The sequence below is a fragment of the Eriocheir sinensis genome, chromosome 56 (assembly GCF_024679095.1).
Source record: "Eriocheir sinensis breed Jianghai 21 chromosome 56, ASM2467909v1, whole genome shotgun sequence".
Classification (NCBI taxonomy): domain Eukaryota; kingdom Metazoa; phylum Arthropoda; class Malacostraca; order Decapoda; family Varunidae; genus Eriocheir; species Eriocheir sinensis.
This window is the reverse complement of record NC_066564.1, coordinates 2786498-2812550: the sequence shown is the minus strand read 5'-3', so window position 1 is coordinate 2812550 and position 26053 is coordinate 2786498. Positions and strand designations below refer to the sequence as shown.

Sequence of the window (26053 nt, the reverse complement as noted above, 5' to 3'; positions counted from 1 at the left end):
TATCTATTTGCCTCTCTCTCTCTCTCTATCTATCTATCTATCCAGAATACTCAGATTTATTTTCAAACAGTCTTCATGAGGTACCGATACTTTCAACAATACGCGTTTGGAGGAGAGGAATTCGTTGTTTCAGGTTTAATTTTAAATGAATGTCATACCAATTCGTTCCTCCACGCACTAAGTCTGACTCTTTATCGGCAAGGGTTGTCATCCGTTTAGAAGGCAAGAGATTCCTCGATGCCTCTCCTCCTGTCCTTTACTTCAGTGTTTTCATTTTATTTTTTTTCCCTCCTTCTTCATCCTCCTTCTACAGCTCTTCCTTTACCTCTGCTCAATAGTTTCTTCCTCGTGCTCCTGCTAACTCCGTAACTTTTTATTTTCTACTGCTAACTCTTTTTAAGTCCTCACATACTATCGTTTTCCATCGTTTCTCCTTTGATATTTTCCTTCCTCCCTTTCCGCTTTCTCCACCTGAAACGAAAAAAAAGTCTCGACTTCTCTCCTGTAAACGAGAGCATGACAGACAAACAGCCAGATTTAATTAAAGAGAGAGAGAAAGGAGAAGGAAAAAGTAGGCAGAAACGAAGCCTTGCCGTGGGAAACAGCGTCCTCACATAAATGGTTGACATCCATCTCCGCGGCATTTATCCAAACCGTATCACTGCGTCGAATCAACACGGAGAGGAATATCTGATTAGGCTTCAAATTATGCCGGCGGGGTCCTTGTTGCATGGGACACCCTGGTATTTAGGCTGCGTGTTAAAAGGGGTCGTATTTTTTTGTCCTTAGCACACCGCCCAGCAAATTACAGATATCAAGCCGAGAGGACCCGCGGCGAACAAAAACAGTCGGTCAGCGGTTCGAGATCTCGATTATGCGTGAGGGAAGGTGGATAATTGCAAATTGGTCTATTATCTCAAGTGTCTCGGAGCGTCATGGGAGCCCAGGTTCGAATCCCCATTAATCTTTGGGGACAGCGTCGAGCAGTAGCGCCGGGAAGTCCTCACCTGCCGCGCACCTGCTGGTTGGTACTATTCTAATTAATGTTATTGTACTTTTGAGGCGAGGGAGAAATAACAAAGACTAAACAAATGACATTAAACACGCTCTTCCCATATAGTATGACGCGTTACCAAAAGATAATCAATTTACTACGAAGAGAATGTACGTAAATTCCACCTCTTTCTCAGATCTCAGGTGTTTCGGGGATGCTGAACAGGTATAAAGTGTCCCCCCTCCTCCCTTTCAACCTGATTCGCCTCTTATAATAATAATGATAAAAGAACTTCGGTCTGTCGCCTCACTTCGTTGTCTTGGGTTTGGTATGCGTCATGTGTTAAGTGAGGACATGTTTGACTCCTCTTCAAATGTATATGATTTAGACACGCGAGGCAATTATTGTGGTTCGGGATGATGAAGACTGATGAGACGGGTGACGTGAGTTCAAGCTTTTTATCGGCATTGCATCTGTCATCCAAGTGTGTGTGTGTTGCATGCCCACGTCCACACACACACAAAAACAATACCCCACCACCTCACCCAACACGCTCTTCCCTGGTGCACACTCACACAGCTATCCCACCACGTCACCCCACCCCCACACATCCTCTACCCTGCACCCACACTTCACCCCCTCACCCCCACCCCTACACACGTACTACAATCCACATCCATCTGACTACACCCTCAACATACACTATTACAGAAGCACACCCATACACTCACATAAAAACATTCGCATTCACAACATACACTCCACACTCATATACCCATTCCAATACACTATTACATAAGCACACCCATACGCTCACATAAAAACATATTCGCATTCAGTCTTGAGAGAAAAAACAATCGAAACCTTTTAAGAGATTCACTGGTGCAGGAAATAATTCAAAGGTTCAAGACATGTAGCCGACTTGTGTTTTTCGCTCCAAGAAACGCACATACTTTCGACCGCAAGATATTTATACTTTTTCTTATAATTAGACTAAATCAGAGTTTCCCTTCAGTGGGTTTAGTGCATATACTGAACCAGTTTTACGTATTTATCTACTTATTTATCTATTTTTTTGTGTTTTTTGTTTTTATTTTACCTCGAACGCCAAAACACTTAAGCATCAACACTACGCATTCCGATCCTATCCAACAGTTTCAGCGACAGCAGCACGACACTCAACAACAGGCTTCAATAGACGATACAAAAGCTGGCGTTCTTGATACCGTGAAAACCATCGGACGGGGATGTCAGCTCAATCTCGGGAACACAAGAACTCGAAGGGCGATACAAGCCAGGAGGGAGATGAGACAGACTGAAGCGAAATCTCACCTCATTCGACTCTTATTGTATTTACTAAGTTTGGTGTTGGATAATTTCCCGCAGATCGCTGGGATGACTGCGGAAGAGACACGCAGCGAGAGCCTCATGTAGTGTTATGCACCAGTAGTCCCGTGGCGCCTCCTCCTCCTCCTCCTGCTCCTCCTCCTTCTCGCGTGTTTCTCTTATTGGCATTTCAGAAACTTTTTTTTTATAGGTTGCGGCAAAGACAGCTCTCCTCCCGAAATTGACCTCTCTTCCGGCCACCGCTTTTGATTTTTTTTTTTTTTAGGAGCAGCGAGTACCGGGCTTTTTTTTTATTATTGTTTCCTTTTTTCGTGCCCTTGAGCTGTCTCCTTTGTTGTAAAAATTAAAAGAACTCCTAGCATCTCATCTTCTGGCTCCTCTCTCCCTCTCCCTCTCTAGCTCTCCTTATGTTATCTCTCCCTGCTCTCTCACCTTTCCCTCACCTGTCCATTGTACTCTCCCTCCCTCGTTGTGGTTGAGCAAGGTAATGCCGCGAAAGATTTCAATTAACAACAATGACCACGAGAAAGACAAGAGATCTCTGTCGTGGTTTCTAATCGTGAATGCTGCATCGTTTACTTTTATCAAATCTACCTTAACTAATCCATTTTTTCTACATAATCAATTTTTCACGTGACTTTACAATTGTTGCTAAATTGTTAGCTCCCAGAACCTTCCAGCTATTAAAGTGCTCGGGAATATCACCGGTAGAGGGCAGTTCTTATCTCTTGATTGCTGGTAACGTTCCTGCAGTCTTTTATTTCTGAATACTATTAACTTTCCTCTCAGTTCTGTAGGTGGTCAGTATTCTAGCTTGGCGCCTTCCTCCTCACTTCGGTCACTAATAGTTATATAGGTCGGTATTACACTTTCGCTTTTCACATAAACTATTTCTAAAGGTCAGAGAAGGGATCCATCGGGTTCTAATGAGTGTTTCTTTAGGCTCATGCTACTGAAGAAGGATCAAACTACCACCCGGGTCATAAAACTACTACTGGAAATGCCCACAACTCCTACGAAAGCCTTGTCAAATAGCTGTTCTTGGGCTACGAACTGTCTTGTATTACGACCCATAGTGTCTTTTATCACTTGTTCTCCCTTAAGAGTGGTAGAGCAGCAGGACTGTAAAATAATATCATAGTTCTTATACAGTCATTTAACAGTCTTCCCAAAATCGCAATAATAGACAAACTTCAACGGTTCGGCATCTTTTTAGGCATCTGATTTTTTTTCTCTATTTTTCTCTCGTGCCAGGCCACCATCATGACACAGCACCCATGATACACGAGTTCCCTCCTCCTTCTCTGTGCTACGCGTTCAAGACCACTTAACTTTTTCCCGCTCACATCGTTTATTTTGATGAAGGAAGTCGAGGCTTTCCGTTTTGAATGTTCCGTAATTAGTTTTCTTCGGTGGCTTCGTTTCCCACACCGCTGGAAATTCGTATAATGCCACGGAGAGCAAATCATTAAGTCTGACTTCTTATCATGTATATTTAAGTTCCGAACATCAAATCCTTTTCAAATGCTCATCAAATAGTTTTAGTTTAGTTAATGTCACTGGAATGCAAATAAACGAACCTAACGTTGTAACATGTATATTTTGGCGTAGAACAATGGAGTCTTTCTTTTCAAATCCTTTATATATAGTTAACACCAGTGTTTTCGAGTCCCGCAGTGTTCCCATGTTTTCCACAATGCTTACGAAACCCAAACCAACAAACGCAGCCGAAGTACAGACTTACTCACCCTGACCCGGCTTTCTCCTGTCGTCTGTCGTTCTCTTACCTGTCGGGGTAAAAAGAGAAAGAAAAATGTTAAAACCTAAAATACAAAGACAAACAAAGCTGGCTCAAAAAATCTAGTTTATGAACAATACAAATCTAGTAAATCTTGCCCACGAGGAGACACGGTCAACCTGAGACTAAAGGTAATGGAGCTTAAAAACAGACCAGCGTTAAGGCACCATCGAGGTTTTTGTGTGTCCCGTCGAAAGATTATCATAGAAGACTCATCCATCAAGCAACGCCTCGACTGCCAACGGGACTGAGGGAGGAGAGCAAGGAGGATGAAGGAAGGCAGCAAGGGAGGAAGAAAAGAAGAAGGGCACAGGGAGAATCAGTATAGAAAAAGAAGAAAGGATAGCGAGTATGCCGAGGAAGGGAATGTTGAAGGAAGACACAGAGGGAGGAAAGGAGGACGCAAGGAGGATGAAGGAAGGCAGTAATAAAAGGAAGAACAGAAGGAGTACACGGGGAGACACAGTATAGAAGAAGAGGAAAGGAAGGAAAGGTTGAATGAAGGTACAAAGGAAGGAAAGGAAGACGGAAGGAGGATGAAGGAAGGCTGTAATAAAAGGAAGAACAGAAGGCGTACACGGGGATAATCAGTATAGAAGAAGAGGAAAGGAAGGAAAGGTTGAATGAAGGAACAAAGGAAGGAAAGGAAGACGTGGAACTGTTCACTGCAGGAAAGGGAAAGAGGATGAAGGGTAGGAGTAAAGAAGATACAAGAAGTTCCAGTTAAGAAGAAGAAAGGAGAATGAAGAATGAAGGGAAGCACGAAATAGAGGAAGAGAAAAGGTTGGTGAGTATAGTAAGGAAGAAGAATGAAAGAACATAATAAAAGAAACCCAAGAAGACACAGACAAGTTCAATGATATATCTGGGGCAAGAAAGATGTGAACGTACTTGAAAAAAAGAGAAAAGGAAAGCATGAGAGAAGGTACAGAGGTGAAGGAGAAGGATCCGGGATGATATAGTGAGGGAGGAGTAAGGTGAAGGAAGAGTGAACGCATAATGAGGGTGTCACCGCCTTGGCTGCCACACGGAGCAAGCACCCGTGATGGCAGAGTCACATCAGTAATCATAGGAACACATACATATACTTGATCCCACTGCAGCGCCCGGACACATACAGTTATGGGCCATCTGTGCGCAGGCTGAATTATGCAATGAGACACCCGTGGCTTTGCGAGAATAATAAAACTCGGAAAAATAAGAACGCCGTGGATGATAATTTGACGCCATCGAGAAACATATAAATTTACATACATTAGCATTCGTATACGTGAGAGTCAGGCAGCCCTGTGTCGTAAATTATAAAATGAAGAAATCCATATGTGATAAGTGTATGCAATTCAAAACATGGGAGGGAGGGAAAAAAAGTAAGAATATGGAAACGTTAAATATTGGGAGACAGATGTGTTGTTACCTGCGTGGAGGAGGAGACAGGTGGGAGGGAGAAAACGGGACAGGTAAAAGACGGTAAAAAGAAAACTGGAGAGACAGGAAGTAAGAGATAAAAAGGAGGGCAAAAAAAAAGGGATTTAAACAACAAAGAAGGCAGTAGAAAAAAGGGCAAGGAAAGTGAAAAGAAGGGGGAGAGACATTAGGGAAAGAGTTGAGAAAAGGATAAAGATGAGGGTATAGGTTAAGTGAAAAGAAAGGGAAAGAGTAAAGGGTGAAGATAAGGGCGTCTCAGGGAGGAACTATAAGAAAAAATAGTGAGGGTGGAGATGACTAAGGGCAACGTTGGGAAAGGTGTGTGTGTGTGTGTGTGTGTGTGTGTGTGTGTGGAGTGTGATGGTGAATGATGTGAAGATGAAGATGGGGAGAGTGGGGGACAGAGAAGAACTGAAGATAGGGTGGAGCGAGGGTGGACCAGGTGTATGTGGAAAGGAAAGGTGGAGGAGTGGGTACTACTGACAGGTGTTCCCGCAGGTGATGTGGACGAAGATGAAGTCGAATAAAAGAGAAAACGCGATCTGGGAGGTAGCAACGGCGGAGGTCCGGGTGGCATTTGTGAGGCTTGGCGTGACGGGGGCGGCGCGGGGCAGACCTGGGCATTACGTGGTCTAATCACCGGCCCGGGCACGTAGCTCTGATGGCTATAGGTGCAGCGGGGCCTGTGGGGCACGCTACCTGGGCTGGCAGTAATCAGGGGTTTCTTGACCTTGCTGCGGTGGTGGGAGGGTGAGGAAGGGGTTGATTGTGGCGGTGTTGGTGGTGGTTGTCGTGTAGGAGATGGTAGGGGCATTTGATTTGTTTGTTTATTATCCTAGCAGTGATTTACAATTCTATAATTACCTGTGTGACATTTTTTTTATTACAGTTTGGGTAAAAGTACATAAGCTTTCCCTACTTGTAATCAGTGGTATGAAATTACGCAATATAATAGTATAGCAAAGGCCAGCTATGTGCTGTAGTAATAGTAATAGCATTTCTACCTACATTAGTGCCTTACATGGCCTCGGGATGACCACTGGAAGGTTTCATCCTCGGTATTCTATGACCATTTGCTCTCAAGGTAAGAATAAGGGAGATGAGGAAGGACGGCCGTGGAGGTGGTGGGGGTAGCGGTGAAGGTGATGGGTTGTGAGGCAGAAGAGCAATAACCTCTTTTTAAACAAATAACTTGCATTACAGTTGTAGCGTTTGTCTGTCAGTTCAGAGAGACATTTGTTATTTTCTAAGCTCAAGACAGGGTAGATAAATTCGTGGATAAGGAGGAGAGGTGGTGGTAATGGGGTTGTGTTTTCGGGAGCTGCACTGAATGAGTCAACTGGCCTCTTCCAGACCGCTTATGTGTTCCTGTGCTCTTGGAAAACTTGGTCCCTAACAGAAAAAAATAGAATGCGCAAAGAGAAACGGGAGCTGCACTGTATGAGTCAAATGGCCTCCTGCAGACCCCTTGTGTGTTCCTGTGCTTTTGGAAACTTTGTCCCTAACATAAAAAAATGCGAAAAGAGAAACGAATAGAAAAAAAATGATGGGTTATACATGAAAACAGAAGAGATTATCATGAATAGAAAATATACATATGATAAAGATAATCCATTGACGATTAAAAACAAGAACTTGGATAGGTCATGTCAAGCAGAGGTGACAATAAATTAACACTAAAAGTAGCAAAGTGGCAACAGATAAATTGTAGAAGTCAGGGAAAACGGAGAGCCAGGTGGACATGGAGAGATGAAGTAGAGCATTTGTCATGACGTCAGATAGAGACTAGTAATGACTCATGATGATGATGATGATAATGGAGATGATGATGACTTAATCTATTCACAAACAGCTGCTGGTCAATTTTCATTTCCATTCTTATCACCGCCAATTAAGCTGTACATTATCTGGGTAATCGTTCTAGTGTTGGTTGAAATTAGTGCGTCTCTATATCACTCCACGCATCCATCACACAATGACGCCTAAACACTGTCATTACGCCGCTCGATAGCAGTCCTATATTTGCATTACGACTGATGTGGTCCAGGCCGGTTAATGGGCTCGATCTGTTTCATATTATTTGTATTATTTCCTCCTTCTGCCTACGACTTAAACTCATTCAACGGGAGAGTATCAGGACGCCGCTCCACCCGAAACTGACCTCTCTTTTGGCCTCTCGTTCTGGTATCGTTTATTGGAGCAGCGTCTAGGGTGTTTTTTGTTCCTTTTTTCTTTTTTTTTACAACAAAGGAGACAGCTCAATGGCACAAAAAAAGGAAACAATAATATAAAAAAGCCCCCTATTTGCTGCTTCTGCTTTTGTTTCTTGCCCTTAAACTGCTTCCCTTGCCTAAAAAAAAAACATTGACGTGCCTCCCATAATCGTCTCCACTCACACACACAAACACACACACACACGCAAAACAAACACGGACAAGTCATTTTTCATCAACAAACTTATCACATATCTTATTTCCCTTCACTTGTATTGTATCTCACCATCTCTCCCAGGCTGAGGCTAATTGGGTCATTATACACCGCGCCATAATGACGATAATAACGAGAAAAGAGAACACGTAAGCACGAATATAATAACGGATGTTCACCTTAATGATAACCTTCGTGGCGGCCGATGCAGGTGAGGCGTGTTGCTCAGGTGTTCTCAGGTAATTAGCGAGCCTCACCTATGCTCCTCCGCAGGTGTAATGTATGTTCACCTGATGCACCTGGGAGCCCTTAATTACGTGGCATGGTAATTAAGGCTGCAGGTGGTTCTGTTTGCTCCTGTGACTCCAGGTAAACGTGTGTATTGCGGTTTGGTTAATGGTGATTGTGGTGGTGATGACGGCGGTGATGATGGTGGTGGTGGTGATGGCTGTGGTGACTAATGATGATGGTACAGATGATGATGGTAATGATAATGAGGTTCTGTGCGAAAGAAGGAAGGGGACAGAGATGAGGAATAGTTGTTTAAGGAAGGGGAACATATGGAGCCTTTGATATACCGCTGCTGTTGGTAAGACTGACTGTGCTTCTACTGCTTGCTGCTGATCCTGCTTGTCTCTCTCCTGCTATTATTAATCAGTTGCCATTATTATCATTTACATCATTATTATTAGTTAGTATTCATAAAAGTGATATCAGCAAGACTCCCATTTTTTTTCCCCATTATCATTGATATGCGATGATTTAGTTCTTCGTCGACATATTTCCAACGTTTTGCAGGAAATAAAAATTCTCGTTCGGTAATTAGAAATATATCTGATCAGTTGCGGAAGGAAATCAATACGGAAAAAATAATTGACCAGATACGTCGTTGTTTATCTGATGCAATTAACAACGTGCCGATTCTAATTCCCCCTCCAGACATGTTTCCGGGCGCCGCCGTAGCCGAGTGGACGGACGGTGAGTGTCGCCCTGGGAGAGGCAAGCGCGCGGTGTTGTTTCCTGACGGCCGCACAGAACCACAGAGCACAGAACCTCGCAGTCCTTTCCACACTGATGGCCAGCCGTTATGGCGTAATCCAGAGCGATGATTGAATGCAGTCTTGCCTCACGATCGTCCGTGGGCAGCCATGAGGCGTGACGTGCATCAAGGTTAAATACGTTTATTGATTAATCGCTCACGGTATTGTACAAAAGGCATGTAACATTTCACGGGTATGAACAGTGATACAAAGGCAAATACATTCATGCATGCACGTTGTTATTCACCAGAGTACGGCGTGCTTGCGTGGGCGTTGTCGTGTTTTTCGCCACAAACGTAAACAAACAGAATAAGATTTCTCGCGTGTCTTAAAATTCCGACATTGCATGACTCGGCCGCGTCGGACTTGTGAAATATATTGCTTCACCAAAGAAACTAATTTTGTTGGGAAATTAGACACACGAGTAAAAATCTCTCTTTCGAAGGTAAATAAATGAAGAGGCGAGGGTGGTAGTAACATCATTATCATCATCATCATTATCATCATCATCATTATCAGCAGCAAGCCCCGTCGATAGTGTGTCCGCAACATTTTTATCCCCGTGAGTGACAGGTGAGAAGCGACGCTCCTTTATGAGGCAAAAACCCTGTCGTATCTGCCGCCTCATCTTAATTACCTCACTATCTCCATCACCGGCGAGTTATCAATCTCCAAATTAATTTCTGCAACATGTATAATCTAAGCAGCGCCCGGTGAGACCTTTATATAGGAACAGGGAAGCTATGTTGTCAGATTTCCGCCCCTTGCCTATTATATTTTCCGATTTCTAACCCATAAACCGTCGCCTGCACCCCGACAAGTAGATTAATTAATAGTTCTCGTCAAAATGGTTGATTAGTAATGTCATTTTTGCGGGAGTCAAGTGTCAGAACTGTCAAAAAACGGTAAATGCAGAGGGGTGAATAGGGTGAGCTGGCAACGCTGCAGGGAAGGCGGGAATCGTGAGGCTGGAATATGTGTTTGTGGCCCGTGAAGGCGTGTGAGGTGTGGGTGTTACTTGCTCGCTGGCACTGCTACGACGGATGATGTTAAGGGTGTATTACAAGATATTTCGCCGCCCAAGAACACATATTTGACAAGGCTTTCGCAGGAGATAAAGGCATTTCCAGGAGTACTTTTATGACCCTGTTGGTAGTTTGACCCTTCTCCTGTATCGTGAACCTCAAGAAACACTCATTAGAACCCGACTGACCCCCTCTTTGGCCTTTAGAAATAGATAACGTGAGAACCAAAAGTGTCTCGTAATACCGACCTACTAAAAAATAAAAATGTCTCCGTGATATGATGTGCGACAAAGACCAACGCACACAAAGCACCACGTCTTCAGGAGCGTGACAGACCCTCAAGAACACACACTTACACCATAACACACTCGGCTGCCTCTTCTGTAGCCTTAATTAAGACTGACAGACACACTCCTTTGAAACTGATATGTAAGCCAGTCGGGTCGAGGCAGGGGTGGAGGAGCGCCATGCCAAATAAAGACATTAAGCCGAGGTTATGGGCGAAGAGGAGGGATGGAGGAGGGAGTGGAGAGGCGGAGGAGGAGGTGGAGGGGCGGCGTGACCCCTGTCGATCAATTAAGGTAAGAGTGAGGCCTCGTTCCCATGCCGGAGTGTGTTGCAAGGGGCCGCCCGTGCCCTCCCCTGCCCGCTGCCCGCCATTACCACGCGCCTCTGCCCAAATGAGGAGCAGCCGACGCTCAGCAAGGCAAGGGAGGCGGGGAACCGATCAACAATTTATGAGGAAAAACGTTGGAAATTAGCGAGTTTGGGAAAAATTTCTCTTGCAACAATCCCGTGTGTTAATATTTTGCTGAAGTGAGCCTCGCAGTTTTTCTTTTATCTCACGACAGTCCTGCAAGCGGCCGAAGATTTCAGTGCGCAGAGGTGAAGGAGGTTTTGGCTGCGCTGCACTACGGAAAACTTGAAACTAATAGGCCAGGCGTTCTACTTTCGCCTCCACGAACGTTTCACTCCAAGACCTGACCAGCGCCGTTACCTCGTCAGCGATCCCAGCCCCACCAGCACGCCGGCACGTCAGGGCGATGCCTCAACGCAGCCAACCCAGCGCACGCAAAAGATTAAAGGAAACAAGAGAAAAAGAATACACAGCAAACATCCGATAGAAGTCCTGTGATGGCGATATATATTTCCCCACAAAACCTAACAGGCGTAGATCCTTATTTAATTTTTAAGGTCTTTCACTATAATTCGAGCACTTTAAAATCCCTTATTCACTCCGGTTCCCCGCATCTTTCCGCTCATTCCATGCTGAGGTCACGCGGGGTCACTGGATAGGAAAAAGGGAATGATAGCACGACTCAAAAGAACAAATCCATACCAACGCAGATCCCGAATTCACCTCAGAGCCACGAGAGCCTTACGAGACCTCACAGTACTCGAGGAAGAGAGGACGGGAAGCAAAGGAAGGGGGAAGGAAGGAAGGAAGGGGGGATGGAAGGAAGGAAGGAGGAAAAAGCTGCACTAGAGTGAAAAGGAGCACGCAGACACGGGAAGGCAAAGGAAGGAAGAAAAAGGAGGGAGAAAAGACGGGGAAAATGAGATGGAGGTACAGAGAGAGAGAGCGAGAGAGAGAGGAGAGTGGAAGTGGCCATTACGATCGCCACGACCTGTCAAAGAGTCGGCATGGAAAAGACAAGTAATTATATCTTGAGCCTGGGATAAGTAGGGAGGAGGAAGCACGGACGGGGAGGTGTGCGTGTGTGCGTGTGTGTCGCTGCGATCTGGCGTCTCTATGATAATTGTACGGGACTTGCATTAGCATCGGACCGCTCCCTCACACGTATGCACCGCCGGGCCCCGCGAGGCTGCCAGACGTGGGTGTAATTATTGAAGAATTTTTCATTACTCGACGTCACGCGGATGGATGTCGGGAGGACGAGGCCGAGGTACGTAATGATTGGGTGACGTATAGGAGGTGGGTTGTGTGTGTGGGGGAGAGGGAGAGGAGGGGTGTAGTGGTGTGTGTGTGTGTGTGTGTGTGTGTGTGTGTGTGTGTGTGTGTGAATAAGATTAGATAATGAAAATAAGATAAAAAGGGCATTAGATTCTCACTCCCTTAAAACTATCTCCCTTCTTTCCCAGCTCCCTCATTCCCTCCTCCACCTCCTCCTCCATCACTCCCTCCCTCCCTCACCTCCCCCCGCCCCACTACCTTATTCCAGGACGCAGACGAGATGAGGAATTGATTGCTTAGGACGCTGAATATTACATCAAATTATCTCTTGTACGAGAGAATTCAGTGCGAGAAACTAATCTTCCATCTATCAAAAACCCGTCCCGCCAGGTCCCCTCTTACGTATTTTTTACGCTCAGATGCTTCCACTCTGATCAATAATTCCCACATAGATCATTACATATTCCACGGAGCCAAATGTCACTCACACTCCAAGTTAATTGACGGGGAGGGGATCTGGCCACTGGACCGGCTGGCTGGCTGGTCGGCTACGACTGCACGTAATCTGCCAGGGAAAGAGACTACGAGATAAAAGGCTGTGATACGACTAATGGCAGTGATTGCAGCGGCCAGCGTACATTATTACTACCCGCCTCGGCCGCAGAAGAAATCGTTTACCCGATGATAGCGAAAGACGGACTTCTGCTTCTGCTTCTATTGCTGCTGCTGCTGTTCCACCTGCTGAGCGCTCAGGGAAGTAGAGATCCTGCCTGCCTGCCTGCCTGTCTCTTGTGTACATATATGTTTGAACGTGTATGTGTGTGGGTTCGTGTGTGTGTGTGTGTGTGTGTGTGTGTGTGTGTGTGTGTGTTTGTTTGTGTCTGTGTGTATATAAATAAGGTGTGGGGGTGAGTCTGTGTGTGTGTGTGTGTGTGTGTGTGTGTGTGTGTGTGTACTGACTCTGAGGGTGTTGCTGTCGCTGCTGACGAAGACGGGGCAAGGCAAGGCGGGGCAGCAGGGTGGGGCATGCAGGGCGGCGGGGCAGTAGCGGGGCGGCGAGGGGGCTGGGCGGGGCGGAGAGTCGGGTCCTTCGTGCTAGTAATTACCGGCCTCAGTAACGCGGTCCAAGGTGAGAGACAGAACAGATACACGGGGCAAGGGGAGAGAAAAAAGGCGATCCAATAATGGCTTTGCCCGAATATCAAAAGAAGTGGGACTGTACAAATGATGACGGTGATTACGTGCCGCGTACATCGGGGAGGCTGCGGCGAGAGCCCGGTGGTGCTGGCGGAGCTGGGTTGGTTGGTGCAGCGCCGCGATTCACTAGACACAGAGAAGGCCTGAAAAAAATGAGCCACTGAATGCAGACTATGCCAAGACGATGCTGTGTGACGTCGGGCTCCTCCGTGATGGCCCTGCATATTCTGACGGCGATTAGAGTGATAAAAATCTAATTACCGTGGGCGTGAGAGGTCGTGGCGGAGGCGAGGGCCATCCTGCGGCGAGGGGCTGGATGCTGCCCTCACGACGCCCGCCGGGGGTCGTGGCTCGCCGCCCTGCATGTGCCTCCGCAAAAACCCAAACACCAGATCCTGCGTGTCGTGCAAATGAGACGGAGCGGGACGACTTGCACCTGCCATGGAGTGATACCCGAGGGGACCGGACGACTCCGCGCCTCCGTCATGAGTTCGCAGCAAGAAGACAGACTCGTTGTAGGATTATTTTGTGCATGAAGCGAAGCGTTAAGATTCTTATGAGCATAGAATCAGTCTGCCACTCGACTCAGACAGTGCAGCTCCTAACTGTATAACGCCATCTATCACCACCTCTCCTACTCAGCCATGAATTAGTCCAACCTTTCTCTGAACATAGATGATAACAACATTGGAACTGGCAGATAAACACTACCACAGCTGCTCTGCGAATTATTTAGTTAGGAATGAAGGAAAAAGAATAAGTCAGACCCATAGATAATAAGTTAAGGAGAATAATACAAATCCAGCAACAAACCAGGAAGCACAGAAGAAACTTTATCAAAAAGCCAAAAGCAAATATAGTAAGTGTCGCAGCCGAGGGTAATCCAAGACCAACTACCACTGGTTCATACAGGTTATTGAAGACAGTACTTCTAATATACCACAAAAGAGAAGCAGATGGTAGGACGCCAGACAGACAGGTGGTGGTGGTGGTGGTGGTGGGGGTGGTCGCGGCGGTCGTACTTTCCGTGAGCCTCGACTGGACAACTCACGCACACACGCACGCACGTTCTCGGTCCGTCCCGGCGTTTAAGTCAGGGAAGCGAGGAGGCGTGGCTTTCATAGTTTATCGTTAAGCGAGTGTGTTGTACCGGCCGGGCAAGAGGAGGTTATGCACCCCGCTGAGAAGTTAAAGGAGCAGGAGGAAGGAGTAGGAGGAGGAGGAGGAGGAAGCAACGAGGCGAGACAGACTGACGCTAACACGCCCACGGGAAGCCCTCACGCCGTCCATTAATGTAAAGAAGTGACCATCCCGGCGCGCACGCTTCCTCTTAACAAGTATTTTACCTGCGCATCTTACAGGATTTATTACCGAAGATTGTAAAGATTCCGGATGGGCTTATGAGGTTTTTTCCTTCTGGTCCCAGCGAGGAGCGGGCTTAAGTGATGCTTGATGTGCATTATTTAGTGGTTTTCCTTCTGTACACCGTTAGCAGAGGACGATGTTCTTGCGAGTGTGTTCCTGTGTTGGCGCGGACGTGTGTTGCCTCCCTGCCAACCTGGTGGGATATGGACAAAGGAAGTTATGGATGGTCACTCAGAGGAAACTTCATTGAATCACGGTATGTTTCAACTCGATATCGGCTACCGGGAAATAAACTGATAAGATATATGATAACAAATACTTTAATTCGTATTTGCGTGGAATATTTGAGGTTGTGTACCAAAAAAACATCGTACTCTTTAATCATCTGAAAACATGAAAGAGACTGGTTGATAAATTACTTGTGAGAATGTGTGAATGTGTGATGGGCCCTGTGATTGATTGTTTTTATTGTGTTTTTATGTGTAGCTGAGGAAACATTTCACATCTTTAGTGATTTTATGTTTCTACTAACTTTACATTTTTAGTAATTTTGTTTCTATTAACTTTACATTTTTAGTAATTTTATATCTTTTATAGGAACTTATTGTAATATGGAGCTCTAGCCACAAAGAATTTCAATTTGTATGCATTGCTATGTTGCAAACTGACATTAAAGTTATCTATCTGTCTATCTATCTATCTAGGACACCTCCCCCACCCCTTATCCTCCCTCTGCCTTCACCTCATCCCCAACTTCCCCCTCCCCTTTACCCCGCACTCCCTACCCTTGTTTCTCCCTCCTCTGCTCTCTGCTCCATTACCTTCCCCAATAGAAAGTACCTTCACCAGTCTCATAACCCACATACTTACTCTTCCCCCCTTCCCCAAGTGCCTTCTTCCCCTTCCCTCCTTCTGCCTCCGTGTTCCCCAAGCCATCCACAGACCAACCCTCCCTTTTTTGTACAGTGAAGGAAACAGCTCAAAGGCAAGGACACATAAATCAGTGAAGCCTGCTAATCATTGCTCCTATAACTCCTTCATCGTTTTCTTCCTCCCCTGCATAAAGGAAATACTACTAAGCCTATTTGGTGTGGATTGTGAGTTTGAAAAAAAAAATAGTGCTGGTTGATGCCGTAATAAAAAAAACTCAATCCAAATTCTAGTAAGTGAGAACGTATCGGAGTGGCAGTAGTAATTTTGAGGGAGAAAAAGTAATGGCTCCCCCGACGTGTAATTTGGTGATATTGAGCAATGGGTCGGTATGCTTATTTTTGCTTGGACGTGTGTGGCGCTGTGGCTCGGGGGATATATATTTTTTTTTATTCGACACTGGCCATGAAAGTATAAATGATAAAAAAATGCCAATATGTATAATTTCCCTGCGTTGCATATTCTCATTATTATTATTATTATCATTATTATTACTATTGCTTTTTTCTTCATCTGTCTGTCTTCTTCAACCTCAACGTCACACTTCGCTTTGACTTGGATCCTGCCTCGGTAACCTTCCTCTTCTGTCCCTCGTATGCAGTTCTTCGGGTTCTTACTTCACTAACTCTTCCAATCCTACGTTAATCTTATATCTCCTTCATCTCTGCGTTTTTAGTTTCTCTCTCATTTTATTTCTATGTAATTCTTCCATTTTTATATTTATTTCAATCTTCCAGTCCTACACTAATCTCATATCTCCTTCATCTCTGCGTTCTTCCTTCCTCTTTCATTTTATTTCGATGTAATTCTTCCATTTTTATACTTTCTTCAGTCTTACATTCTTACATCGATCTCTTATCTCATTCATCACTGCGTTCTACCTTCCACTTTCCTTCATTATTTATGCAATTCTTCCACATCTTTACTTGCTTCACTCTTCTATCTACGCATTCTTCTTCCCCCGTTATTTCAATTTTTATGCAGTACTGTTCTCTTCATGCGATTCTTCTATCCATTTACTTGCTGCATGCTTTCATTCCAACTTTTATCTCATGTTTCCTCCGTCTTTCCTTAAATTTTCTTTCATCTCTTTATTTCATTCCTCACATTTCATCACCTGGCTATGACTCACTCTATTTTCCAACTCAACACCCCCAAACTGCGCTCCTTCCTTCCCCTCCCTTCTCCGCCCAGCCCTCCCCTGCTCGGTCACTCCCTTTACAAAGCCACGTATTGACAGAAGGACACGCGTAACCAGCATGTACAACGTCCCCTTACCAGGTTAGAGGCTGAATACCAGAATAATGCAAGCTCCTGTTTCCTGCAATACGGCGTCCTTGGATCACGAAGGTGTCGCTTGCATGGTGATGGCAGGTGTGACAGTCAAGGTAGGAGGAGGAGGAGGAGGAGGAGGAAGAGGAGGAGGAGGAGGAGAAACGAGCAACATGGAAGAGGAGGAGAATGAGAGAGAGAGAGACAAAGAGAGATAGTTCAGAGAGAGAGAGAGAGAGAGAGAGAGAGAGAGAGAGAGAGAGAGAGAGAGAGAGAGAGAGAGAGAGAGAGAGAGAGAGAGAGAGAGAGAGAGAGAGAGAGAGAGGCAGGGGGGTGATGATACTGATATAATGAAAGAGAAGTAAAAAAAAAAAAAAGCAATCAGAGAAACATCGTGTAGTAAAAAATATAAATTCCTGAAGAGAAACTATTGAGTGCCAGAAGAAGAAGAACAAGAAGAAGAACAAGAACAAGAAGAACAAGAACAAGAACAACAAGAACAACAACAGCAACAAGATGAAGAAGAAGAAGTCACCACGACTTTGCTTGACGCAGTACGATCAGGAGAGAAAATCGTCAACGGAGAAAAGGAAAAACGGAGGAAAACCGGAGGAAAAACGGATGAAAAACGGAGGAAAAACGGATAAAAACGGAGGAAAAACGGATAAAAACGGATAAAAAACGGAGGAAAAACGGATGAAAAACGGATGAAAAACGGATGAAACACGGATAAAAAACGGACGAAAAACGGATGAAAAACGGATAAAAAACGGATGAAAAACGGATGAAAAACGGATGTAAAACGAAGGAAACACGGATGAAAAACGGATAAAAAACGGATGAAAAACGGAGGAAACACGGATAAAAAACGGATGTAAAACGAAGGAAACACGGTTGAACAACGGAAGCAAAAACGATATACACATTCACCGAAGACGAAGGAATGATATAAACACGATGACGCAACACAATGACGCAACACCTCAAAAACAAAAACAAAGTTAATTCCGGTATCAATTTTAGGCCATAGAACGAACCTCCACAAAAAAAAAAGAAGTGAATGATGAATAGAAACTTTAAAAAAATAATAAAGGAGGCCATGATAGGAAAGTCCACATTAAAACGAAGATAATTATGCAAGAGTGAAGGTGAGGAGGATAATGACCCGTTGCTACGCTCATTATCACATTACGCTTCTTTTCAAGGGGATGACAATGAAATGATAACCACACACCACCACCACCACCATCACCACCACCACCACCACCACCATCACCACCAGCATCAACTTCCATCACCAACTGCCATCTCCCTCCTCTCATCATCATCATCATCATCTCTCTCTCTCTCTCCTCGTAGCCTCTCCACTATTTTCTCCTCTCTCTCCTCTCCTCTTTTTTTTTTTACTCGAATTCTCCACTTTTTTTTCCTCACAGTGTCCACTATTCTATTCTCCCTCCACTTTTTTTTCTCTCAGCATCCACTTTTCTCTCTCCACTCCACTTTTCTATTCTTTCTCCATTTTTTTTCCTCACAGACTCCACTTTTCTCACCTCTCCACTTTTTTTCCCTCACAGTCTCCACCATTCTCTTTTCTCTTTTCATCTTTTCCTCTCATTTTTCCCATTTTCTTCACCCGCTGTCCAAAAAGATGATGCTATACCTTGCCTCCTCTTCCTTCTTCACACTATCATCCTCTCCTTTCATTCTCGTCTTTTCTCTTCCTCTTCTCTTCACGCTATAAGGTATTTTTTGTCATCCTCTTCCATCTTTTTTTTTCATAAGTAGTCCTGCTATAATTTTCCCTGGCAGCATCATCCCTTTCTTCATCTCCCGCTAATACACCTCATCTCCCATTACCTGCGCCCCTTCATCCCCTCTTCCATCATCACCTTTCTAATTTCCATCTCCATACCCCTTCTGCCTCCCTTCTTCCCTTCAACTACCCTCACAAATCCTTCATTACCTCCCTTCTCTTCCCTTCCCTCCACCTCATCTTTCCTCCACACCCCTACCATAACCTCTCTAATTTCCCTCTCCTCCACACTCCTTTTCCTCTCTTCTCTCTCCCTCAGATTGCCACTCCACATCCCCTCCACTACCTCCCCTTCACAATCTCCACTATTCACCATCCTCCCCCTTCTGTTATAACCTCTATCCTCCCCTCTACCTCCACCCCTCTCAACTCCCACTCTCCATAACATCCTTCCCCAATACACAACCCCTTTACAACCTCCCCTTCCCCTTCGCGCACTCCTTTCCAGCATCCTCCCCCTCACCTTCACCCATCTCATCTCCCTCCATAACACTTGCACCTCCTCTATAGCAACTTCTCTTACACCTCCCCCCACCTCCATAATCTAGCCTTACCTGCCCATCCTCCTGTCCTCCCCCGCCTCCTTCCCCCTCCTCCCCTTCCATGCCTACTATTAAAATCGGCCGAGAATTTCCTCACGACTCCTACGTTACCCAAGAATGTGATAATTTCCAGCCTTAATCCACCAATGGGAAGTAATTACGGGAGGCAGCGGAGGGCAAGACGAATTGTGATTGGTGGCTCCGAGCTCCCAGGGAAAGGTTTTACGCTCTACGACTTTTTTCACTTTTCTCTGTTCTTTCTCTCTTTTCTTTCTATTTCTCTTTTTTCCTTTCTTTTACTCTGTCTCTTGTTTAGTTTCTTTTATTTTATTTCTCACTCTGTATCTTTTATTATAATTATAATATAGTTAAAAACTATCAAAATATTCTCATTCCGTGGAAAAAAATACTTCGAAATTATAGTATCATTTTATTCTTTCGTTAACTATCATTATTATTATCATTGCTCGACCTTTTCTTCTTCATCTTATTCAAGTTTCTGTAGTTTTCATTCTATTCATTTTCTTCATATTTCCTTATTATTCATTTTCATTCATTTTTCTTGATATTTCTTTATATTTCATATATCTTAATTTTCTTCATATTTTTTTACTTTTCATTTTTATTCATTTTCATTCATATTTCTTTATTATTCATATTTTATTCATTTTTATTCATATTTCTTTATTCTAATTAGTCTATTTTTATTGTTATTATTGGTCACGATAACACTTCCCTCCTGCAAGCATTCATTATTTTCTACATGCTTATTATCTCTCAAGCTAATTTTTTGGTTTCCACGACACGAACTGCCCTTAAAATATATACGTGTGTTTGGCAAAGCGATTTAACTAATATATTTTCTCTTAATGCGGGCTTATGCTAACATGATCCTCTCGCACGCCGGAGTTAAAATGATCCTTAATATATTCCCTAAGTCTATCTTGCATTCCCATTCCTACCTTCAGTTCCTTCATTCCACTTTCCTCCAACTGCCCTTCTTCCTCTCCCTCTCCCACGATCACCACTACTTCCTCCTCCTCCTCCTCCTCTTCCTCCACTCACTCGTCCTCACCTTTACGTCGAGTTTTCCTCAATAAAAAAAACCATTTGACTATTGCGTGGCATGAATTGCGTGTCCCAGGTTTTTCTCACGCACGCAAAGCAGCTCTTGGAAGTTACCGCAAAGGCTCACTCACACTCTCACACACACACACACACACACACACACACACACACACACACACATACATGGGTTGTCAGCATGCATACACGGAATACACGACAAGGGTATACACACACACACACACACAAAAAAAAAAAAAAAAATCTCCCTCCCTCCCCCCCCCCCACACGCACACAGTACATTCCAATCTCACTCATGGAGATAAATGAAACAATACAAATTAGAGAAAAATCAAAGGAGTCACCTGTAATTACCCTGAAGACACCACAGGTAAGCCAGGTAATTCAGCCTTAATTTAGACTGGAAGGGAAATGCGCGAGAGACGAAGGGATGAAAAAAAGAAAGAAAAAAAGTAATTCTCTCTCTCTCTCTCTCTCTCTCTCTCTCTCTCTCTCGTGTATGTGTGTGTACAGGGTATCCAGAAGCTTAACTAATCCCCCAGAAAATTGTCAAGCGGGCGTTCCAGTTACCAAGTTAATGGGTATAATTTGCTCTTCCTCATTCGGATTCTCTCAGGCTAATGGCCGGGGCGGACTACGAGGAAAAAACACAAATTGGGGTCCTTTTTTTCATTCTTATTTAGTGACACGAGGGCGAGGGAGGGCTCACCTGGGAGGGCCTTTGCTCAGGTGACTGGGAGTGGGTGGGAACGGGGAAGGAGAGAGGGAGGGAGGGGAGGAGTAATGCGTGTGTGTGTGTGTGTGTGTGTGTGTGTGTGTGTGTGTGTGTGTGTCGTATGTTGCCAAGACAAGGGTTGGGAATGTGGGGGGGGAGCGTATGTGGGGCTTAGGTTGTGTATGGCAAAGTATCATTGGGGAGAGTAAGGAGAGAGTGAGTGAGGACAGAGACAGATAGATAGATATACAGATTAATAGATAAATAGCTCGTTACTCTGTATATGTGATTGTGTAAACTGCATCATTGCCCCAAACTATTATTACTCTCTATATCACAACACAACATATCTCTGACAGCTGAAGATACATTCCTCGTACGAAATCTCCGCTTCCTTCGACACCACCTTCTCAAGTATATCCCTTACGTTTTCACTATACCAATCCAGTCATTCAGTTAATGAGTCATTCACCAACCAATCACTTAGTCAGTCAGTCAGCCAGTTAGTTGATTAGTTTGTTAGCCAGACAGTCAGTTAATTAGTTAGTCACCTACCAATCACTCAGTCAGACAGTCAGCCAGTTAAGTGATTAGTTTGTTAGTCAGTCAGTCAGGCAAGTAGTAAATTGGTCAGTCTGTTAGGAAGTAAGAAAGCAAAACAACGATAGTGAATCAATCAGTAAGTCAGTTAAGTCAACAACAAATTTGTGCCATGATATAAACCCCCCAAAATAGATGATACATAAACTGATCACAAATGCTTTGATATATATTATGAAATGGTTTGTGTGAGTGATGATTTTTTCTCATTTTTCTCGCTTAGAGGGACCATTCAGAAACATGATCCCCGCTGCTACAGAGTTAATACCTTCCCATATTGCCCACATAACACCGTCTCACCTCCTCTCTGTCTGTCTGTCTGTCTGTCTGTCGCTCTGCCTGCCTGTCTGCTTCCTCCTCCTGCTCCTTCGCGTCGCTCCCAAGATCATTAAAACTTCACTCTTCATTACCGTCACCTAATTTCACACGCCGCACCATCGCTCCCATCCATTACGACGCCACACCGCAACTGCATCCAAAATTATAACCCCCCCCCCCCACCACCACCACCACCACCCCAAAAAAAGAAGAAAAACAATGAGGTGATTTACTCCTCCAAATGAACGTGTACCAAAAAAAAAAAAGGAAAAAAAGAAAGGAAAATTAGCTAATGTTATACTGAAGGTCAAATAAAGATTGGACTTTCCCCTCCCCCAACCCCATCCCCCTCCCGCCCCTATAAAAACTCTCACGGTCTGTCACGAATAACGATGTTTTGCTGTTCAGATATTGTGTGTGTGGGTGTGGGTGTGGGGTGGGGGGGGGAAGATGGGAGGGTACAGAAATGGGAGTGTAAGGGTGTGATGAGGTTCGATTTTATTTTGCTCTGAAGAAACGTCAGATTTATAAATGAATTCAGCATAAAATTAAAATAAAAGGATCCATATTTTGACAGTAGTCGTATAAAGTTATGTTCTGACGAGAGAGAGAGAGAGAGAGAGAGAGAGAGAGAGAGAGAGAGAGAGAGAGAGAGAGAGAGAGAGAGAGAGAGAGAGAGAGAGAGAGAGAGAGAGAGAGAGAGAGAGAGAGAGAGAGAGAGAGAGAGAGAGAGAGAGAGAGAGAGAGAGAGAGAGAGAGAGAGAGAGAGAGAGAGAGAGAGAGAGAGAGAGAGAGAGAGAGAGAGAGAGAGAGAGAGAAAGGCAGATTGACAAACAGACGCATTCAGCCAGCCAGATAGCCAAACAGACAAACAGGTAAAGAACGAGAAACAAAATCCTAAAATAAAACAACTTTCAGACCGTTTGAAGAAGAACAATATTAACCAGAGGGAAAAAAGAAAACAGGTGTGGAAAGTCCCAAAAAATAATGAGCCTTTAATTTCCAGTATAAAGTCATGTAATTTGTAGGTCGTTGAGATAAAACAGGAAACAGCAACGGGACGCTCGCTCAACAGGAAGGCAACAGGAAATGGGAGTGTTTACGTGCCTTGTGTTGGGCTGAGGAGGAAAAACTGCAAGGAAGGAGGGAGGCAAAGAGGGTGTGGGTGAAAGATGGAAGGAGGGAAGGAGAGGATGGGTGAAAGAAAGGCTGCAAGGAAGGAGGGAGGGAAAGAGGATGTGGGTAAGAGAAAGATAAAGAGGGAAGAAGAGGGTAGGTAAGAGGAAAATAAAAGAAGGGGGAGAAGGAGAAGGAAGGTGAGAGGAAAGGAAGAGGGAGAGAAGGAGAGGGAAAGTGAGAACAAAAACAAGTAAGAAGGGAAGGAGAGAGGAAAATAAGAGGAGGGAGGGAAGGAGAGAGTAGGTGAGAGAGAGATAAAAGGAGGGAAGGAGAGAGTGGATGAGAGGAAAATAAAGGAGGGAGGGAACGAGAGAGTAGGTAAGAGAATTAAAAGGAGGGAAGGAGAGAGTGGGTGGGAGAGAAGTGATTAACGGAAAACGCGAATTACTGATGAACGTGTTTCCTCTTCGGCGTGTTCGTGTTTAAAATATTCCTCTACGCATTTATTTTTACGTTTTCTAATCCTAATATTTTTCTTCATTTTTTTTCCTTTCTTTTCCTGCTCGTCTTGTATTTCTACTTCGTCATGTATTCTGCTTCTTTTCTTTTCTTCTATTTTCTCATTTTCTTATTACTACCATCATCATCATTATTACTATTATTATCATGTTCCTCCTCGTCCTCCTCCTCCTCCTCCTCCTCCTCTTCATCGTCTTCCCTCGTGAAGCACCCAGGGCAATGAGCAACAGGGAACCTCATTAGAATATAAATTGATAATTCCCGGGCGAGCGGCGCGGCATGGGGGGCTTATGTAATTGAGGTGGAAAAGGGTTCATCTTGCGCAATTTCATGGGGGAGAGAAGCATTAATTTGGGGGCGGGAACACAGTGGATACGTGAGGACTTCGGGAGGTCACGAGGAGGAGGACGATGACCAGGAATAAGTCGTAGGGAGGTCACCTGATGGCATTGTTACTGAGGACTGAGAAAGGAACACAGGACGCTTATATATTACTAACCGATGACTATGAATGAGGAACCGTCGGGAGGTCATCAGCTCTCAATGTTCCTGGGAAGTAAAGGGGCTATTACACTGGGCAAATCTTCCGTGGATCTTCGGTCAAACCACGATTTCTGCTAGCGTGGTTCTCATTTGTTTCTTGTTATTGCTGCTGATGATGATGGTGAGTAATATCGTCGTCCTTCAGTGAAATCTACCGTAGCTTTGGAAGATCGTGGACACGTCAGAAAACCACGGAAATATAAGAACCACGCCAGCGGAAATCGTGGTTTGACTGAAGATCCACGGAAAATTTGCCCAGTGTAATAGCCCCTTTAGAGAGCGACCCAAGACTAGTTTACGCTATACTGAAGGACGATGACCAAGAATGAGAACTCGTACTCGTCGGGAAGTCACATGATACCTAAGTTCCTGAAGACTGAGAGAGGAGCCGAAGACGCTTTTACTCTTCTGAAGGACAACAGCACGAGTCCGTAAAGGGATTTGAGGGACTTCAACGCGTGGGCAATATTTTGGTTAAGTTATGTTATGTTTCAAGAAAGGCACTGAAGAAAGGAAGAAAGGAAAGAAGGAAGGAAGGAAAAAAGGAAAAGTCATAACTGCCACATTCCTTTTTTGATAATTTTCCCCCATTAGTAGAGATTTAACATATATCAATCTCAATCTATCGTTTCCACCCCCTCTCCCCAAAAGTAGAAATGGTAAAAAAAAGAAGGAAAGGCGGAAAGGAAGGTCGATTACACACACCTTCAAGATCTACCCCACGCCTTTTTCTCCCAACAAGTAGACTTTTAACACATTTCCTTATCGTCATCCCTCGGTTCCATCTCTAAAGGGCAGCGGTAAACAGTTAAAGGCATGCAACACGAAGGAACAGCCCGTGAGCGTGACCTAACTGGGGACACTTAAACGGGGTGGCTGAGCACTTTCCCCGCCCCTCCTCCACCTCCTCCTCCTCCTCATCCACCTCCGCCGCCGCCGCCTGAGTCCTCCTGTCCCGGTCGTTCTCGTGATCTCGTGAGCATGGAAGGAAATGACTACGAAATGAACCTGCCTGAGCTACGTTGTCTGTAACTAGGCAGGACGTGACGGGCAGGGGACAGACAAACACGAGTGACATGGAAATGGAGGGTGTGTGTGTGCGTGTGTGTGTGTGTGTGTGTATGTGTGTGTGTGTGTGTGTGTGCTTCCAATAATTGCTCAACCGTATTTAGCAAACTGAGGCGGTAAAGAGCTTTGACAAAAAAAATATTCCACATCAGAAAGAGGAGAAAAAAAACATAATACCAACGAAAGTAAAACTCGAGCACATCCTTCACGCCGCGCCGAGCACAGCCATTCCTTCTTAATAAGCCGCCTCCAAGCATGAGTCTCACCGTCCCCACACGCCACTCGTACACGCGGGCGCCTGTGTCCTTCACGCCAGATCTATCGCGATAAGGGAACCCTCAAGCACGACGCGCATTGACAAGACTCCCCGTGGCGCAGCGGAACGAGGGAACTTAAATAATGCAGACAGGGAGGCGGGAAGGAAACGAAGAGGAGGAGAAACAAGGAAGATGGAGGAATGAGAAGGAAGCAATGAATTAAGTCAAATGTAGTGATGAAGAGAGAGAGGAAAAGACGAAGAGGAGAAACAAGAAACACGGAATGAAGGGAGAGGAGTGATAGGTGAAGTCAGATGCAGTGGGGAAGGTATAGAAGAAGTTAGGAGAAAAGGGAGTAGGAAGGGCAAAGGGAAGAAGCAGAAGAGAAGTGATGAATAAAGACATGTATTGAGGGAGAGAGTAAAGGTTGAAAGGGAGTAGATGGAAGTAGATGGAAAGAAATGAAGGGAGTAAAGAAAGGTGGATGAAGTGAGGAAGAGGATGGAAATGGAGAAAGGGAAAGGAAGGTGAATGCAGTGGGAGGGGGAGGAAAGACAGGGAGTAAAGAAAGGTGAACGCAGTGAGGGAGGAAAGGGAGGAATTGAATGTAGGGAGAAGGAGAGAGGGAGGAGAGAAAGGGAAAAGAAAGTAGAAGTGGGAGAGGAAGGAAACGGAGGAAGTAAAGGAAGGGACATTTAGCAAGGGAGAGAAAAAGGAAGGAGTAAAGGAAGGAAG

The 26053-nt window shown here is 44.8% G+C and overlaps 1 protein-coding gene across 1 annotated transcript in view; it reads right to left on the bottom strand.

Annotated features, from left to right (window-relative positions):
- Nucleotides 1-26053, bottom strand: part of LOC126984167 (uncharacterized) — a 165522-nt gene that overhangs the window by 108616 nt on the left and 30853 nt on the right. The window contains exon 2 of the mRNA XM_050837579.1: nt 4090-4128. Within this exon, the coding sequence (XP_050693536.1) occupies nt 4090-4128 (39 nt within the window). The remainder of the gene's footprint in view (nt 1-4089; nt 4129-26053) is intronic.